General features: G+C 55.5%; 1 protein-coding gene across 4 annotated transcripts; it reads right to left on the bottom strand.

Moving 5' to 3' along the window:
* Window positions 1–5,037: 5,037 nt before the first annotated feature.
* Window positions 5,038–18,165, bottom strand: AGTRAP (angiotensin II receptor associated protein). 4 transcript variants are annotated; one of them, XM_059375568.1, is made up of 6 exons: window positions 18,038–18,165; window positions 11,314–11,348; window positions 8,975–9,080; window positions 8,353–8,430; window positions 8,069–8,243; window positions 5,038–6,629 (listed from the first exon to the last, which is right to left on the bottom strand). In XM_059375568.1, exons 1-6 carry the CDS (start codon window positions 18,062–18,064, stop codon window positions 6,514–6,516), a joined length of 537 nt encoding a protein of 178 aa, XP_059231551.1. In that variant the 5' UTR covers window positions 18,065–18,165; the 3' UTR covers window positions 5,038–6,513. The 4 variants fall into 4 exon arrangements, with proteins under 4 accessions (XP_059231551.1, XP_059231550.1, XP_059231554.1 ...); XM_059375567.1 differs by having other exon boundaries at window positions 8,048–8,243; window positions 18,038–18,160; XM_059375571.1 differs by lacking the exon at window positions 8,353–8,430 and having other exon boundaries at window positions 18,038–18,160.
* Window positions 18,166–19,548: the final 1,383 nt, after the last annotated feature.

The raw sequence follows: 19,548 nt of genomic DNA, 5'->3' as shown, positions 1-19,548 counted from the left end.
AAAGTAATCTCTACTGTCCAACATGGGGCTTGAACTCCAGACTTTGAGACTGAAAGTAACATGCTCTACTGACTGAGCTAGCCGGGAGCCCCCACTTTGGGGATCCTAGTGTTCATCTCTGGTGTTCTGCACCATTCATTTTATATCTGCTTTGTATTTTAAGATTTTATTACTGACTTATTTGTCAGAGAGAGCGTGAGAGACAACACAGACAGGGGAAGCGGCAGAGGGAGAAGCAGACTCCCTGCTGAGTAAGGAACCCAACGGGGGACTCAATCCTAGGGCCCCAGGATCGTGACCTGAGTGGAAGGCTGATGCTTAACCGACTGAGCCACCTGGGTATCCCTGTTTCTGTATTTGTTATAAAGTATTGCTCTGTCCTGGAACTGTGCCAGGTAAGCAATGCTGAACAAAGTGCTGAGATGAGAACTAGAAATGTGGATGTCTTCTGTTTGGGAAAATTCCCTGCCATTATTCTTTTGAACATTGCCTCTCTCCCAGGGGCTCCTTCAGAACTCCCACAGAGTTATGTTGGAACTTCTCATGCTATCCCTTGTTTCTTAACCTCTCTTCTGTAAGGCTTTATACGTGAGATAAACATGACACCAGGTGAGGTAGACACAAGGCAAGATTTATTAAAGGCACTCTCTGGCGAAGTTTCAGGGCTCAGGAGAAGGGGAGCCAGGAAAGTCACGCCCGGAGGAGGTGGGCACCCTCGAGCGAGGTTCCTCAACTCTGAAAAGGGGAGTGGGGGAAGTTGCACTGGGAGGGAGTTGGCGGGGGGTGGGGGGTGTCTTTTATCTGGCCAAGGTAGGGCATGGGCTCACATCCATATATGGTAGGGTATTTGGTGATCGGAGGGTATGGGGAAGGGGGTCCTGATACTTCTGTTTCCCCCACATAGGTATTGGGTTACCTATGGAGACGTGACCTGGGCATACATCCTTTTGGCGGGAGAGTCAAGGGTTAAGAAGTGGGGGGGTGGGGGGGAGGCAGGAAGATGGTGGGCGGGAAGATGGCGGTCATTTCTATTGTTCCTCCTGCACTCCCGAGCCCGTTGACCCAACATCTTCTTTTGTACTTTTTGCTCCATTCTGAGTAATTCCTTCACATATATCTTCAAGGGTACAGATTCTCTCTTCTGCTGTATCTATTCTATGAATTAACCCAACCATCGAGTCTCTAACTGTTCATTTGTAGAAGTTGTGTTGCTTTCCTTTTAAATTCTACCTGGCACCCCAGTCTCTGCATTGTCATGTTCTGGCCCTAAAATCAAGAAGTCTCCACCTGCCCTTAGCCACATCTCCTCTTTGGGGGCCTGTGTCCCAAGCTGAAGAATAAGGTGGATGTAGGAGAAGAGCTTTCATATTGTGCCCTGGGGCCCTGGTCTCAGCGTGGCGGTGGCACTGGGGGGCTCTGTCAGACCCGCTCTGTTTTATACCCTGGGTAAGATTTCTTTTGAACCAAGGATTTGGAAGGAAAATCGTCTCACACTGCTGGTCTTCGGGAGCTCTAAGCTCAACTTCAAGTCTGTGAATCGGTGTGTAGATCTTCGCTATGATAATGTTTTGTATAACCTGTTGAATCTGTCAATAGTCTTTAGATTCATAGGTATGAACACAAGCTCTCAACTACCTGGGGAACTGGGCCCTTGGGGTTCTGCAGTGGCCAGTGAAGACAACCCCTGTTTTATTTTCTGACCATTTCTTCAAAACTTGTAGAAAACACTTAGTAAGTTATTATAGAATTGGTAATAAATGAATACATGAACAGATGGTCAGACTGGTGATGGGGCTCAGGACATGCTCTCCTCAAATTCTGGCACTGTGACATACCGAACATCTTAACCTCAGCGTTTGAAAAAATGGCAGAAGCAAGAAAGTCACTCTGACCTTACTCTGTCCTTTCCTGAAATAGGTCCTGAATCTCCTATGTGAAAGGTGTTCTCCCCTACAGGGGTTCTCCCTGTAGGGGAGAACACCTTTCCTTCTCCCAGGAGGAAAGAAGATGATTCTTATCACCAGAGCCAGGGAATTTATAGCCAGGAAATCTGTATAAACAAACCTTGTTAATTTAACCCTTATCTTCCTGGTTATTTCTTCACCATTCACTACCCCCAGGTCAGACCCTTTGTCTTGTCAATTCCTTTTTTTTTTTTAAGATTTTATTTATTTGACAGAGAGAGAGAGAGAGAGAGAGCAAGCACAAGCAGGGGGAGTAGCAGAGGGAGAAGCAGACTCCCCACCGAGCAAAGTGCTTGATGCGGGTCTTGATCCCAGGACCCTTGTATCATGACCTGAGTGGAAGGCAGACGCCTAACTGAGCCACCCCAGCACCCGTCTTGTCAATATTTCACACATTTATTGTTTCTTTGTGTGAAAGTTATAAAAGCTCCCTGGTCTCGTCACTTCCTCAGGCCTTCCTGCTCTTGTGAAGGTTCTCGTATACATGTACAAGTTTGAGAAAACATACATGCTTTTTTCTCCTGTTAATCTTTGTCAGTTTAATTTTCAGACCCAGCCAGGGACCGTAAGAGGGCTGAGGAAAATTCTTTCCTTCCCTAGACTCGCCACCTCCTCCCTCCCTCTCTGAATAATTAACCCAGTAAACAGGGAACGAGAAACACTGATGTTACACATGGTCAGAGTTCACTAATCCTTGAATCAGGCACTGTGAGTACCCCCACTTTTCAGATGAGAAAACTGAGTCACAGTGAGGTTAAGAGACGGTCATGTCTCTTACCCAGCCAGTCACGGGTTGCAGTAGGGATTTGATCAAGGCTTGCTGGCTCTAGGGCCAGTCTGGAGGGAGGCTGGGAGAGTTGGAATTTCCAGGCTATCCTGGGGACTGACTCATGGGATGGGCCTAAGGCGGGGGCCCCTGCAGGTACGGATGGCTCTGGCCCAGTTTTGGCCAACAGAAGACAGTGACCTCTCCCGGGACAAGGGCTTGCCTCTGGCTCCCTCATCTGGGAGGCTCAGCTTTGTGAAAACAAGAAATACAAGATTTGGAAACTAGCCAAGTGGCTTCAGCCCTCACCTACAGGAGACCAGAGGCATGAGGAATTTGCTTCCTGTGGCCGACAGTTTCTGGGAACGGCAGACGCTCTAGATTAAAATACTGAGTACTTCCAAGTGTCTACAAAAGCTGGCCTCATGGTGAGAAGCCAATGGTGAGAAGCCGCATTTCCTCAGTGTGGCTCATTTGGCCTTTCCTTGAACTTGGCCTTCTGCTGCCCACCTTCCCAGTCAGTGGCAGCTTGAGCCCCAGGCTGCTCAGGCCGTAAACCTTGCAATGGTACATTCTTGTTTTTTCTCTTCTGTCCTGTCCATGAATGAATCCGGCACCTTGCCTTCAGAACATCTCCAAGAGCAGCCCTGTTGGGCTGGGTACCAATGAGCCTTGAGGCTGCAACACTTCCTTACCAGGAGATAAAGAGCCCATGACAGCCTGTGCTGACCTTGTCACATCGTGTGGGAATATCATCCCGTTTCAAGCCCACGTTTGTTCTTTTGTTCTGATTACACATGTGTGTCTCGTGGCACCTCTCCTGCCCACGGCTATGTCTGTCCTCCAGGGGCAGGGGAGTGTCCTTCCCCTGTGGCAGGAGAGAGGTGAAGAGTGAGCCCACTGCCCTGTGTCAGTTACTGCCAGCCCTAGGGGACCGATGCGACCCCCCCCCCCCCCCCTGAGGCTGATCTGGTGAGTAAAGCGTGGTCCAGCCGGTGCCTAAACCAGTGCGCGGCTTTCCCTGGTGCCTCTGATTGCTCGGACCGTGGGCAGAGCCGCCTGATGTCCTTCCCTGCAAGGGACAATCGGTGCCAGGTGTACAGCTCAACACGGCCACTTGTCACCATCCGCATCTCTGCCTCCCAGCCCAAGCCACCAACATTGTCCTTTTAGAGTGAGGGTCAGGTTGTGTCCCATTCTGCCCAAAGCCCTGCAGTGAACCCCATCTCACTCAGAACAAGCCAAAGTCCTCAAAATGACCTACTAGCCCTTTGCTACCTGGTCCCTGTTGCTTTTCTGACCTCATTCCTTCTTCCCTCCCTTGGCTCTAGCCACTCCAGCCTCCCGACTGTGCCCAGAAACAGGCTGGGCAGCCACAAACCTGCTCAAGCCTTCCTATGAGCTGTTCCCCTGCCCGGAACCTCTCATGGCAAACGGAAACCGCGCCGCCCACCGCCACCCCTCAAGCTAGAAGACTCCTAGCTCCCATAGGCTCTTGGTTGCTTGTTGAATGAATGTTAGGATGTCAGTTATGAGACCAGCTGTTTGGAAAGACATCCCACTGGTGGCCCTCACTGTCCCTGTGTCTCTGATGGCACTCTTCTTGCAGGACAGCCCTCCAGCTCCTGGGACCATTTGGCCTGCATAATAAGGGAGCCAGAAGAGCCTAGAAGGTTAAGTCACTGTCCCCAACTATGGGACAGCCCTTGGCCAATGACCAGAATGCCTGGGCCCCCTTGCTTTGCACCAAGCCAGACACTGCATTCAGTGTCTGCTTCTGGGGATCCCTACCTAAGACGGAGGCCTTCCTCGAACCCCATAAAGATCTGGTTGGACTTGAGGATCTGGGACTATGAAGAACCGGACTCTCTGAACATACCCTCCCCTCCATTTGACACAGGCTCTACTAGCTGTGCCCCCACCTTTCCATTCCCTTTGGAAACTGACATACTGACCACATACACCCAGGGGAAGGCACAGCGCAACCTGCCGTGTGCCAGGACCTGGTGTGAACAAGAGAACCGGAACTGGGGTTTTTAGTCCCATACCCCAAACGCCACACTTCTCCCCTACCCAAGGCTGCTTCAACCACGGACTTGAAGGATCCTTCTGTCTGGTCCACACTTCCCTATTCCATTCCATACACACTCGTGAACGACATATGGTATTGCTTGGAGGTTTTAAATTCAGGCCAACACTCTCGGATTGCTGATGCCATCCTGGAATCTGTTTTGCTCACAACATAGGGCGACCCGTGTCCACAGAAAGAGGCCTGGTTTATTCCCACAAACTGCCGAACCACAGCCATACAACGAATATGCCGCAGATTATTTATTTGTCTCCTTTTGATGGTGTAGCTGTTTCCGGCTCTCCTGCTAATGGACGTGCAGCCACTCTGGTCCAGAACACGGGTCCCTTCCCAGGGGTCTCTTCTGGAGCTCTTGCCTCCTGACTGAGGACTCTTTATAAGTCTATTCCCTGAGAGCAGGCACCAGAGTTGAGCCCTGCAGCCCTTGCGCGGCGGTAACAGGTACTGAACCCCAGGGCATGGATGGATACAGGAGGGTGGTGGGGTTGTGCACTAGGCCTTGATCTCTCTTGTCTCAGAGACAAGCCAGGATGGCCTGGGAGAGCCAGAGGTCAACACTCGGTCCAGTTGATATAGATTAGGACCCTGGCTTGGGGCTTCTGGACGGGTGTTGGTCCCAGTCGGCCCGGACACCAAGATACAGGGTCTGCCAGGGAGAGGTCACCCCTAGCCTATTGACCCCACATCATCACAGGATCTAGGAGCAACCCGCGAGCTTCACTGTGGCTTGGGGAGCTGCAGGGCCAGGCACTACACACTTTGTTCACGTCATCACCCCCAGGGCTGGCACTGGCTCTTTTCCAGAAGAAACTGAGGCCAGAGTCATTAAGTCGCTCAAAGGCACACAGCCAGAACGTGGCTGAGGGGGAGGCAAACCCATACCCAAGTCATCGGACCCAGAGACACAGATGCCCCGGGCCCCCCCTCCCCCCCCCGCACTGAACAGCGCCCTCTGCTGCTGGGACGGAGGCTAGGCCAAAGCTGGGTTACCAGCATGTGTTTCCTCCAGCCACAGCAGGCCGGCCCCTAAGCCCAGCCAGCTTCCCTGCGGATTCAAAGGAGAAATCTTCCCAGGAATGGCAGGTCCAGGGGCCCCCAGGGCAGCTGGGAGATTAACCATGGCTCAAAACACCCCAGCTACGGATTCCCCAGACCTGAATGCCATGGCCATGGGAAGGGCAGTTGGCGGCCATGGGGGTTCTCCGGGCTGCAGACGTCTCCTGCCTCCAGCCCCAAGGTCCCCAAGCACCAAGTTACTAGGCATGAGAAGCACAGGGACCTCACTTCCATGCTGGACTGCTCTGGGGGCTGACCATGACCCAAAGCTCTCAGAGCTTCTGTGGGCAAGGTCAACCAACTGTGGGCAAGGCCTGGCTCAGGTATGGCTGGACAGGGCTGCACGGAGCAGCTAATGGACGTGAGGAAAATGACCACGGTTGCCAGCCTCAGACCAGTGGGGTACCTCAAAGGGAGGGGAGGCCTCAGAGAGTCTGGGACAGGTGTGCATGGGGCTCCTGGCCACTCAGGGCACTTGCCTGGGGTGATGGGGAACAGGAGAACACAGTCCAGGAAAGGGACATGGAGGTCAGGGGCAGCTCTAGAATGCCATCCGAGGCACGAGGAGGGCAAGGCAGCCTGGGCCATCTCTGGGGTCTGCTCCACTGGCCCCTGCACTTGGGCAAAGTGGACTGGCTTCAGTACCCTTGTGGGGAGTGACTCCTGCCCTCTGAGCCTACAAAGGGGTCTGTGGGCGCCTCTGGTGAGTCAATCGTCTGGTAGCCACTGCGCTCCTGTGATGGTCCAAGAAAACCTGGGGGTGGAGGGGAAGGAAAAAACGAAGGGTGAAGACTCACGACAGTCTACTGTAAGTCCAAACCAAGATTCACCAGGAACGACAGTGACAGGGACAGCAGATCCCCCAGCTTTTGGCAGGTGTTCAGCCAATCCTCCCATAACCCCCCAGAGCAGGTATTGGGTGGCCCCACTTTACAGATGGAGAAACTGAGGGTCAAAGAGATGAACTGACTTGCCCCCAGTATGGCGCTTGAAGTGGAGGACACGGAAATTCAAGCCAAGGCAGCATAAGCCCAAAGCCAGTGCTCCTGGCCATGACACTGGGGCCTTCTCAGAGCAGCAAGCATCTGAGCTCCAGATGGACGACCAGCCCTGGGCTCGCAGGCTCCCCGCCCCCACCCCGGGCACAGTGGACACCATGTTACTGGTCCAGAAAGCCCAGAGCTGGCACAGTGTGCAGAGCCCAGAACCCTGGGATGGGGGTGCAGGGTAGGGGCGAGGGCTCTAAGTGCCCATGCTCTTTGCTCCCCTCCCTGCCCTGCACACCTGAACAAATCCCAGGGGCTCTGGGCGCCAGCTCCCTCATCTGCCTAATGGGAGAAATGTTACTGGGCCCCCCTAACTCCAGGGCAGGCCAGGGCAATGCTGAGATCAGTCCCGGGGAGACCGCAGGCCCCTCTTGCCCTGGCCCAGATGCTTCCCTAGGTGGGTCATGGGCCCCTCTGGGCCGCTTTTCTTGGGAGGGAACAGTGAAAGACCACCGCCCCACTCTCTCCCCACCTCTCCGAGAAAGGAGATGAGCTGTATGTAAGAGAGAACAGGAAAACGGCCTAGCAGCCATGAGCAGGGGGTGTGGGAGGGGCTGCGGTGGGCCTGGCTGAGGTGACCGGGATGTGAGCAGGGCCAATTCAGGGCCAGCTTCGGCCGAGGCTCCGTGGCGCAAGCCAGCAGCCCCTCTCCGTTGGCCACCCAGACCCCACACGGCAGGAAGGCAGGTTCTAGGCCCGCGGCTGGCAGGTGCTGAGAGGAGGGGCCGGCCCCGGGAATGCTGACAGGCCTCAGGCTGCAGGCCGGCCAGAGCCCTCGGCGCTGCACTGGCGCTCAGTGCTGGGGTTGAGACTAAGTTCTGGTCCCGCTGCCAACTCTGCCCGCAGTCGGATGCCCGGGAAAGCTCACGGCAGGCGGGGATAGGAGCGCTGGGCTCGTGCAGCAGAGACTGGAGCGTTTATCCCCCGCAGCCTGGTTTTGGGGTTGGCACCAGGCCCCGCCCCCACCGCCCCCCGTGCCTTGAGCCCTTGTCCCCCAGGGCAAGGTGAGCTCACTTGGGCTGCAGCTCAGGCAAGACAGAGACAGGAGAGACGTGGGAGACGGCGCTGCCAGCACCCTGGCTGGCGAGAGGTCAGTCAGGGAGCCAGCGGGAGGTGGTGGCCTCACCAGTACAGAGCGGGAGCTCACCCCCGCGCTCCCGGTACATGTGGTAGACGAAGCAGCAAGACAAGGGCTTGAGGAGCAGGCTGAGGATGGCCATGCCGGCACCGAAGCGCTGTGTGTCCGTGAAGCTGGCCTGCCGGTAGAAGACGCTGATGTGGACGATGTCCAGGAAGATGGTGGCTGCCAAGCCACCGAGAAACTGCAAGGGTGATCACGTGCCATTAGGGTTTATGCCCTCCCTGATGCTCCGTCCCGCGCTCACGGCTGCCCTACCACGTACGCCAGATGGAAGCTCCGTCCCTGCCCACCTGTGTCCTTAGATCTTGCTGGAAAACAGATCGGCTAGCTGGCAGGACCCAGGTCTGGACCAGGCAGGACCACTCCCCCTGTGACGTGGGGCACCAGACTTGGTTCTAGAACCTTCGAAATGAAGGTCCCTTAGAGTTCACTCAATCCATCTGCACCATGGGAGCCCCCTTCTCAGTCATCCCGACAGGCCTGCGTGGGAGCTCTTGTTGCCCCTCGGGGCTGTGTCTGCTCTGACCTCACGAGGTAGAGGAGCTCCCTCTCCATGGGGCTCCCACCACAGCCCTCCCCACTAATAGGGCCCTAGAAGCGGGTTACCAGGGACATGCTCCAGTGCCCTTGAGGAGGAGCCAAGCTGGGGCGCCTCGGGGGACCCACCCGTGCTTCCTTCGGGGAAGGCAACCAGCAGACTCAGGGTTCTCGGAGTCCCGCAGGCCGAGAAGTGGGTCAGGCTAGTGAGGACACACCTGGGCTGGTAGCTGGGGATGGCTTCTTCACAAGGCTTAAGAAATGGAAAATAGGGGGCAAGGTGCGGGGCCCCTTCCTTACAAGGAAGAGACAGGACTGGGATGGGTGAGGGGGCAAGAGTGGGGGCCACGGACCACCCTGCTCCCCCCGCCTCACCAGACTCATGGCGTCGACGGAGTCCCGCTGAGCCACGGCCCACACGCCCACCGCCAGGATGGTGAAGTTGGCCCAGGGGTAAGGGCCGGAGAACGTGATGCAGCCCCTGTGGGAAGGAGCACCCGGGTCATGTCAGGTGACCGCCCCACAGGGGCCCGCCCCTTCCCCTCCCGCAGGCCCCTCTTCCCCGCTTCTGAGTCCCGGGCCCTCTGTGAGGAGGCCACAGGGCACTTGCTCTCCTCCTCCCCGGCTGGGTCCTGGAAACGTCAGCAAAGCCCACTGCCTGTACTTCCCAAGTGGATCCCAAATCTGGCCACATCCCTCCGGCTCCAAAACCCCATCCTCTCCGGCCAGGATTTGTCACCGCAGCCTCTCCCCACGGGCTTCCTTACTTCCACTCCTGCCCACCCAGGCCCTTCTCCAAACAGCCAGGAGTCATGTAAATCTGGGGACGTCACTCCTCGGCTGAGAGTCTCCCCCAGTTTTCCTTCCCACTTGCAATAAAATACAGACTCTTCCCGTGGCCCGAGGAGCCCCGTGGGCCGTGGCCTGTGATGCAGCTGTCGCCCCCTTGGTCCTCCAGCCACTTCCCGCACGGCGTCCTCTTCCCTGAACACAGCCCTGTCCTGTTAGTCTCAGCCCCCACGTGGACGCCGAGACTCTTTCCCCAACCACCTAGTTTTAAATACCAGCTTGTGACTTCCTATTTTATTTTTTAGGGCATCGTTACCAACTACCATCTGATAGGTTTACTTCTTGGCTCGTCAACCCAGTGAAAATATTAGTTAACACAGAGCCCCTAAAAAATGTCCCGCACGGTTCTCGATGCTTTAAATGAACTCACTTATGTGCATTTATGTTAGCAACTCTAGAAAGGAGGCATAATTATGATCCCCATTTTAAAGATGAGGCAGCTAAGGCATGGAGAGATCAAGGAACTTGCCCCAGGCCACACAGCTTCTAAGGGGCGGAGATGGCATTTGAATCCAGACAGCGGGGCTCCAGAGGCCTGCCACGCCCTCACCCACAGTAGTCATGGGGGCTCCCGCATGCAGTGGGGCGCCTCATTAACTTACTTGACTCTGAAGCGAACCCCACAGAGAATGTAAGCAAAGCTGTGAAGTGTAGAAGTGTATTCAAAGACTTGATAGTCTTTGAATAAGTCACCTGCCTTTTTGGTTTTCTGCTTTTAAAGAAGCTAGTGCGGGGCAGGTTGGGGGGCGCCCAGACCACAGCTCAGAATCTTCAGGGGTATGACTGAGAAGTCTATTCAGACCTTGCTTCCCCCAGTCATTAGCCATGACCTTCACCGTCTGCTTTATTCCCAGCCATTTTACCCGTGCAGCGTACGGCGAGGTTGGCAACACGCCCACGGAAGCCAGCGGTCTCCAGTCCTGCTTCGGCAGGGCAATGGCCCCGCAGCTCAGCAGGTGAAACAGACAGCAATCAGTCCGCAATGCTCGAACCTCCCTCTGTCGCAGGCCCCAGGGAGTGTCGGATGAACACAACCTGCTTCTCCCACAGGGCCCCTGAGGGCTGTGTCAGCCTTACACCCATTTTACAGATGGAAACCTAAGAAGGACCACGGCTCACCCAGGACCACGCCAGGTCCATCTGAATCCCGAGTCTGCCATCTCTGGGCAGGAGTGTGATGTAAGAGTGCGGCCCACCCCTAAGCAAGTGACCCCACCCCGGGTCTAGGCTCATGAAGTATCTACTTGCTGAGTTGGCTCCTGGACGCCCTCAGGAAATGTTAGTGGTTATGGTTATTACAGTTTCTAAAATGGGGCTTTCACCATCCAATGACCTCACAAGGTAACTAGGAAGGTTAGTCATGCTCTCATTTTAGTTGACAAAATGACTCAGGGGTCTAAGTGATGGACCCAAGGTCAAAGACACACAGAGCTCTAGCTGGCAAACACCCCCCGCTGCCTTGGGGAGTCCAGCAGGCTATGTGAGACTAGCCCCTTGGCTTTAGCACCTCATACCTTCCAGATACAAAGGCTTTAGGGGAGGCACCAGAGTCACGCCAAGCCCCTAAAAAAGGCCTGGGCATGTCTGGAGGAGGATCTGAGCTGTGGGGACTGTCCTGGGCCAGCCACCTCCCCTAGGATGAAGACTTAAAGCTTCTGGGGGGGGGAGGGGAGATGGCAGAGGCTTCTGGAAAATGCCTGCCCCTCAGACATTCTTGGGACCTGGGGAGCTTGCTGATGACATTCTTGACAAAGGTGTTATTTAGTTCTGGAACTGGCAGGGAGACACGTGGATGAGAGCCCGGGGGGTCTCCGGATCCCCGGAGACAGGAGGACACAGGAGTGGACACCTGCGAAGTCACTCACCAGGTCGTCAGCAGCCAGTGAACCAGCAGGATCATCTGCGGGAAGGAAAGAAAAGAATGAGGAGTGACACACCATCTGGGGAGAGGTGGGGGGAGCTTCTGGAGGCAGAACACACAGGAAGCCCCCGTCTAGCACCTAACAGGGCTTTACAAATGTCTGTTAAAACAAAACAAAAACAAGAGAACACCAGCGACAGTGAGCAGAGCTGACGTGAAGGAGGAAGAGCGCAGGTCAGGCCAGGGGGAGCCGCCACAGGGCTCTGCCCTACTCCGTTGGGGCAGCAGACACCCACACCCCCTCCTGCTTCACAGTCAGCGCTGGCATCAGAGGATATACCTGGACTGGAACCGGCTGGGGGGGGAGGGGCGGCGTGGGACTCACAAGAGGCTGGTTCCTTGGCACACCGGAGCTGGGGTACGGTATGGGGCACAGGCATTGTCTGCCCCGTGCATCAAGAGAGCACCAGAGGCAAAAGGGGAAAAACAGGATGAGGGAGCAGGAGACCAGGGGAAGAGGCGGGCCTTGAGGGCCTCAGCAGGGAGCGTGGATTTCATCCTAAATGCAGGGAGGGAAGCCACGGAAGGCTTTTCTGCAAGCAAGGAACTTGGTAGGGCTTAAGAAAAAAAAAAAATCCCTCTGGCTTTTTTCTAGATTTCTGCACCATTCCACAAACCCTTTCATTGTCCCATATGTCCTTAAAATCACAGCCCTTTTTACTAGAACTTGTCTCTACTCCTGGTAATCAGAAGGGCCCTTCTTGGAAAGCAGATAAAGAAGGAGGCAGCAGATGCTCCGGGGAGGGGAGGGCAGCTGTTGGCTGGAGCTTCTGAAAGAGGAGGCCGGTCTGTGCTCAGGGACGGGCAGGGACCACCCAGGCCAAAGGGAGGAGAGCAAGGTGTTCCAGAGGGGGTGCGTGGGAAGACCAATGGCGAGGCAGGACCCAGAGCCCAAAAGAGGAGGGGGGGGTGGGCCCGAATCGGCAGGGGACCAGAAGTCCTGAGTCAGGAGCTTCCATGGGGTCCCAGTGGTAGACGAGGGACCTTGAAGGAGTTCCTCAAGTGACTAAGGGCATTAAGCTGGGAGTGGGGCTGCCAAGAGCCCGGGGCGGGAGCAGTGTACCAGCCTGGAAGCGAGTGTGCAGTGAACAGCCCAGGCTTCCAGACCGGTGAAAGGGCAGAAGTGTGGCTTGCACCTGTAGGAAAGAACTCTGGCTGTGGAGGGGAAAGCCGTCCGAGAAGAGGTACTATTTATCGTACACTTGCTCTGCGCCAAACGCCTCGCGCCCCCTTCTTCGGGCCTCACAAAAGCCTCTGGAACAGACACCATGATTGTTCCCGTTTCACAGATGGGAAAACTAGACTCCAAGGAAAATTACGCTGATCCAGATTCCACCCATGGTGTGCGGGGAGACTCGAGTTCAAGTGTAAGTCTGACTCCGCTGCTCCCAACCTTCACACGGCAGGGGGAGACTGGGCTTTCAGCGGAGGGGAGCTTGCGACAAAGGAGGATGTTTTCTGCACGTGGGGGGAGCTCAAATCGGAGCAGGAGGCCGCGACGTTCCACCTTCACCCCCAGGCCCCGCGCCAGCGAACCCAAAGACACCGTGGCTCGAAAGCAAGGCGTTAGGCTGGGAGAAGAGCTCCGCAAGGACCAGTGCCCCTGACGAACCGTCTACACCACAGAAAGCTGGCTCGAGACGGCAGCTCCGTGACCGGCTACCCCTCTTTGCTCTGGACGTTTCCTAAGTGTGGCCACCACGCTGTGTTCTGTACGCGGACGTGCTTAACCCTCACAGCCCACGGAAGCACCATTTACAGCTGAGGAAGTGGGAGGCTCGGAGGCGAGTGACTTGCCGACGGTCACATAGCTGCCCCGTGGCAGAGCCACAACTCAAACCTGACTGTGATCCTGGTGCTGCCTGACCACATGGCCTCTCTGGGGCTGGGCGGGTGTGTTCCTCCCGTTATGAAGACGGGGAGATCGAGGGAGAGGAGGCTTAGTCGGCCGTGGATTTCTTTTCCCAGAGGCTCGTGAGACAGGATGAAATGGTGCTAAGTTTCTCAAACATTTCACCCGGCATGGAACATTCTGGAAACAAACGAATGTAGCTGGATGGAAGACAGTGGAAGACAGACAGGAAGCTGGGGGTGGACAGGACCAGGCCTGGGGGTTGTGGGGAAGAATTCTGATCTTTATCTCAAGAGCCAACCACTACCCCCTCTGTCTTCACAGGAAACCCTGCCCACAGAGGGGAGAAACCCTGCCTCAAAGACCATAGCATGTGACAAGCTGCAGTGGTCCTGGTGTCCGGCTTTCAGACTAAGAGAAGACACCGAGGAAGGGAGCACGGGGGAGGCAGCTCACATGAACACCTTCCTTCTGAAAATCAACACCTGAGCCTTGCCTGCTATTGGCTTGTGTTCCAGAAACCATCTTCATTTCCAAGTGCTCTGGTTCTCACACCCCAACCACGCACACCACGGGTTTTTAACACATGGGTGCTTCTTGGCCCTGCAGAGCCCTGCTTGACGAGGGGAAGGTGAAAAGCTGAGACCCGGAAACTAGCGGATACGCAGGCAAGCCTGTAGGGAAAGGGCTCTGTGTCACCTGTGAGACAAAGATTTAGCCAAGAGCCAGAGAGACCTGTAACATGCAGTAAGCGGCTGCCCGAAGTCCAAAACTCAGTCACCTGTTTGGGAAGAGCACAACCTGGAAATACAGAGGATCCCTAAGGACATACTGTGTCCCCTCCGTGTGCCCTCACTTTTGTTTTATAGTTAAGAAACTTAGCAGCTTTTGATCACATCTCTTAAGCCCCTGGGAATAGAAACCCCCAGAAGACAAAGTCTCCTCTTCCTCCGTCTCCCCATCTTTGTCATGGGAGCGCACAGCCACCCAGGCCTACAGAGTGGTCTGTGCTCAGGAGTGCTCCAACCAGCAACCGAGCCAAATGGGCCCAGCTCTTCCCGACACAGGAGGGAACAGTGACTCATCTCAGCACAAAGGACTGTCTGCCAACTGCTGGGGAGGTTTCCGGTAACCAAGGGGACACCAGGGATTCTCAGGTACGGCCTGAGAGACTGGGGGAGGGAGGCCCTGGCCTCTGAGAATGTGACTGGGCAGCCCTTCCCGGCGGGGCCAGAGCAAAGACAGACCGGAGCTCCTGGACTCTTCATATAGTGCTCGGCGCCCGGGGGCTGCCTGGTTCTTCCCCAGAAGACGGGGAAGGAGAGGGCGGATGAGGCAAAGCAGGCAGGGGTTGTAGGTGCTGGAGTGGAGGCCTGGGTTCTGGTCCAGGGGTCATGTCCCTTTGTGTCTGTGCCCCAGGTTTGGTCTCTGAAATGGAGGCAATCCCTTTCCTCCCCCGCTCCCACCTGCTATCCCTCAAGCACAGAGACAGGTGTCTCACGGTCCCTGTACGAATCCACGGAATGACCACGTCATGACCGTAAGTACCTGTATGGAACAGGCATCCTGTGTTAACAGCGTTAACAACACAACTCCTGGTACCAGGCCGGACCTGCCTGCCATGTGTCTGCACTGTCCTGAACACTTGGCCACCACGTGGGACAGGGGGGGCAGTCATGTTCTGTTACTGAGGAAGATACTGAGGCAGCGGGAGATTAAGCAATCGGCCCACATGTGACGCTTACAGAAAGAGAGCTCAGAGCCAAGTGTCCCAATCGCTCTATCTGGTCTGACTTTTTCTGCTACTAGAAATGTACTGCCCCACCAGCTCCGGGACCACGGGATCCTCCTCCTATCACCCTAGAAGGTAGGGTTTATTTTTATCTTCTTTGTACCGTGAGGAAAGGGTCCTCAGAGAAGTTAGGAGACCTGCTCAAGGTCACGCAGCTAGTAAGCGGTCATGACTATGCTTCGCCATCAGGATCTCGAAGAGTAAGGGAAGGGAGGAGGGAAATGAGGAGGTTTAACCAGAAGGGAAGGCTAAGGAGAAGCCGAGGGGACATGGGGACCAGGGCTCAGACCCTTCGTCTGCTACTGAAGGGCCCAGGGGCGAATGGGGCGGAAGGAGACTTCCTAGACAGGCGGTGGACAGACCTAAGGTCAACAGACAGATCAATATGGGGAATCCAGTTCTTAGTCCTGTGTAAACACAGCCCGTTACGTGAGATAGAAAGGTCCCCAAGGATAGCTGAGGCTGAGACGCAAGTCAGGAACGCCATGCCAGGGAGGCAGAGTCGGGCAGTGGGCAACAAAGTCAGATATGCAGATTTGGTCCCAGGGAGCCGGGGCTCCATGACCGTGGACGCTGTGTGATCTTGGGCAAGGCACCTGACCTCTCGAAACTGCCGTTTGCCCTTTTATGAAGTAGGGACCATCATGCCTGTGTCACGAGCTGTTCTGTGGATCTAGTGGTACAGGGAGGTGGAGAGGCGTGCGAAACACACAACACAGTGCCCGCCGGGTAGTCAGCCCTCAGTGCGCGGCCATTCTCATCACCGCCATTAGGAAGTCGGCTTGCTGAGTCCTTAACCAAATGCTACACTGCTTGCTCCCTGGGCCTTTTTTCACAGACTTCCCGAGCCCCAGTCTGCTCCTTTCTAAGCTTGTCAAATGTCCTTTCTCCCAGATGGGACTCAGTTAGGGCCCTCTGTGTGAAGAGCCTGGGGCAGCTGTTTCTGATCACTGGCATGACTGACCGCTCTGGCGGGGCTGAGCATGAACAGGATTCAACCAAATACCACGGAATATGAAATGAGGGAAGGCAGGTCCACAGGGTGCGCTCTCCCAGCTCCCGGGCAGCCCTGATCTCACAACATCCCACTTAAGAGCCTACAAGCAAGGAGTCGACAGCCGCCCTCCCTAGAGTGGCCAGATTTAACAACAAAAATACAAGACGCCCAGTTAGTTTTGAATTTTGGCTAATAAGCCTTTTGTTAGTATGATCCAAATATTGCCTAGCATATACTTATGCTGAAAAATTGTCCACTGTTGATCTGAAATTCAATTTCAACAGGATGTCCTTTATGTTCCTGGCAACCTTGGCCCTTCAGGGCCTCCAAGCGCTGACTTATTTCTGATTAGTAGCAGCTAAAACCTTTGGAAACACAGGGTCCTGTTTCCTAAGCCAAGGGAAGGGCCCCCCGTTTCACTCTGGGGCAGAGAATGCCAGCACAGCTCATACCTGTGGGCGTGCTTGGACTGTAGGCCCATAAAGTTGCTCAAAAACAAACAAACAAACAAACAAACCCCGAAAACCAAAAAAGTCCCAAACAGATTAAGCCCTTCCAGTGGATGGAAACCATCAAAGCCAAAGCCAGCCCTAACTGGTGGCCAGGAAAGGGCAAGGCTTTGAAGTCTGACCCCAGTGGGTTCAAAGCCGGACTCTGCCACTTAATCCCTGTGGGACTTTGGCAAATTACTTATCTGCCCCAGCTGAAGTTTGCTCAGGAGTAAAAAAGGTGACAATATCAGCTTTCTCAGAAGGTGGCTGGGATCAAATGAACGGCCTGGCACCCCACAGATGCTCCAGGAACCAGGGCTCCCTGCCCTCTCCGTTTCACCTGATGCTCTCTTAGGAATGATTTTAGGCAAAACTCTCATCAGCGAAAAGGCAGGGGGCACTGACTCCAGACACTGCCTGGAACACAGCGAATGCTGATACGAACAAACCTCGGTTTCCTGCTATAAATCGAACTGGCTGGAAGCCTCTGGGAGGGAAATGAGGATAAGGGAAATCTGCCCCGTGAAGTCTAGTAACCCACGCGTGGATCACGTGTACTTTTGTGCTCCTCTGTCCCTCAGAGGCCTTCCGTGCTGGGTACCACGTGTGCTAAGTGCTTTGTCACTGGAAGTAAAAGGGCGTTTTTGGATACAGTCTCAAGGGGACAGCACCGTGACCCCAAATGGCAGGTTTGGGCCGACGTTCACACCTGCCTGACCAAAGCTAAAGGCCCCAGCCCCTCTGGGGCCCGCGCAGCCCCGAAGCAGAGCCCGCCGGGGGCGGGGACAAAATGAAGAAGCCGCGGGCACCCAGGAGCTGAGGACATGCCACAGGAAATGAAGACACCCCAGGAAGCTTCGCAGTGTCTCCCTAAAGGCACAAAGTTGGGGTTTTCTGCGTCTAAGTAACTTCTATTGGAGTTCCTGTTTCTTACGAAATTAGGACGCTGGATTTAAGCGCTTTGGAAACCACTGGTCTGGGCATTTCGGGTTTTCTTAAGCTGATGAAGCCGACGAAGCAGCGCGGCGGCGCTGGCCGTGCAGGTGGACCGTCCAGCCCCTCTTTCGGCGACGGGCAGGTGTCCGCCGCCGGGACCCTCCCCCCCCCCTCCCCGGGGCTCTCAGGGCCCGCCCCCACCCCGCGGCTCCCTCCCTCCCTCTCTCCAGCGGAATTCTGGGCGCGCAGGCCCGAGCGATCCTCGGGCTCCCGCGGGGCAAGCGGCCGGAGGCGCCGAGGCCAGAAAGGGGAACCGGCGGCCCTTTCCCTCCTCCGCCGCCTCCAGCTCGCCCTCCGTCTTCCTGCGGGCCTTTCCCTGGATCCCTCTCCCTGCGACGGCCGGTCTGCTCACCTCCTTCCCACCCGGGGTCCACGTCTCCCGCTGTCTCCCCACCACCCCCCCCCGCCCCGAGCTGTCGCCCCCCCCCCTCCTGAACTCCTTCTTGAAAAAAATCAAACGTCCCCCGCCCCCCCCCGCCCGCCCCGGCCACACACTTTGGGGGACCCGCCCTGCCCGCACCGCGCCCTGCCCGTCTCCACCTTCAGGTTCACGGCAGGCAGCTCCATCCCGACCCCAGCGGAGGGCACCTGCGCGGCAACCGCGGGGGCTCCTGGGCTCCGAACTCGGGAAACAAACTTGCCGGGCCCCGCCCCGCCCGGCCACGTGAGGCAGGTCACGTGATCCCAGACCCGGTTGCTAGGAGACGGCGTCCCGCCGCTCGCGCCCTCCTCCGGGTTTCTCTGGCTCCTGCTGCCTCCCACGCAGTTCCGCCGGCTGCTGGAGAGTGTGGGGTTCTGTGTCGCAAAGGGCGCGGGATCTTGCTTGGTTCGTATCCCCACAGATGCACTGATGGGACCACCCGCAGCCGAAGAGCTCGGGGGAACGTCCAGGCGCCAAGGGCTGATGTCTCACCCCGGAGGGCATCCTCTCTCCTTCCTCCGTCCTCGCTTCTAAGGGGAGACGTTGAGGATACCTACCTCTTAGGATCCTTGTGAGGTTGGATGAACTCATTCATGTTGTCGGTGAAAAAATTATCCTGACACTTGCTGGAGCGGTAAGGGAGAGTTTATTCAGGACTGTTGCCAGAGGGGTATTGCAGTAGGGGGAGAGTGCGGAAACTCGCTTTCCGGGACAGACAGCACAGGCGCAGACGGAGGGACCGATGGGTGGGAAATACCGAGAGGAGATGTAAAGGATGGGGAGATTTTTGCTAAACAGCAGGATTCTTGCTAGAAGCAGCCCCGGACTTAGACACCAAAGATGGGGGATGGGGAACTTGATCAGATCTGGAGGGTGACCAGTTATCTAGAGTGTGTGGGGGGGGGATCCTCGCTCAACTGACTCAGTAGGATTCTTGCTAAAACCGGATCCTGCAGTCTCAGCAAGGACAGGCTGAACAGAGAAGGCCAGGCCCAGCTTAGAAGAGGGCTCAGAGGAACCTAATGAAAATTTGGTCAAGGATAGTGTCTTTGTCAAGGTCAAGTGCCCAGAACAGCACCTGCCACGTAGTAAATGAGCAGTATAGACGAGCTATTGTTATTATCAATACAGAAGGTCATTATCGATACGATGGTTGGAGTCCCCTGGAATCTGTATACCAAAAACTTTAGGAAAATTTAGCTGGAAAGCCAGCAGGAAACCTATAGGACACACCTGTCTCCAGAAGGAAGGAAAATGGAGAACAAAAAGATTTTATCTAAACACGGTCTACCCCTCAATTGTAAATGGGAAGAATCGAGGAAAGAAAAAGCTGTCTTAAAACAGACACATGGATCAATGGGACAGAACAGAGAGCCCAGAAATAGACCCTCAACACTATGGTCAACTAATCTCTGACAAAGGAGGAAGAAATATCCAGTGGAAAAAAGACGGCCTCTTCAACAAATGGTGCCGGGAAAATTGGACAGCCACATGCAGAAAAATGAAATTGGACCATTTCCTTACACCACACATGAAAATAGACTCAAAATGGATGAAGGACCTTAATGTGAGAAAGGAATCCATCAAAATCCTTGAGGAGAACACAGGCAGCAACCTCTTCGACCTCAGC

The sequence above is a fragment of the Mustela nigripes genome, chromosome 14 (assembly GCF_022355385.1).
Source record: "Mustela nigripes isolate SB6536 chromosome 14, MUSNIG.SB6536, whole genome shotgun sequence".
NCBI lineage: Eukaryota > Metazoa > Chordata > Mammalia > Carnivora > Mustelidae > Mustela > Mustela nigripes.
Note: the sequence above shows the minus strand (reverse complement) of the source record. Positions and strands in the feature narration are given on the sequence as shown.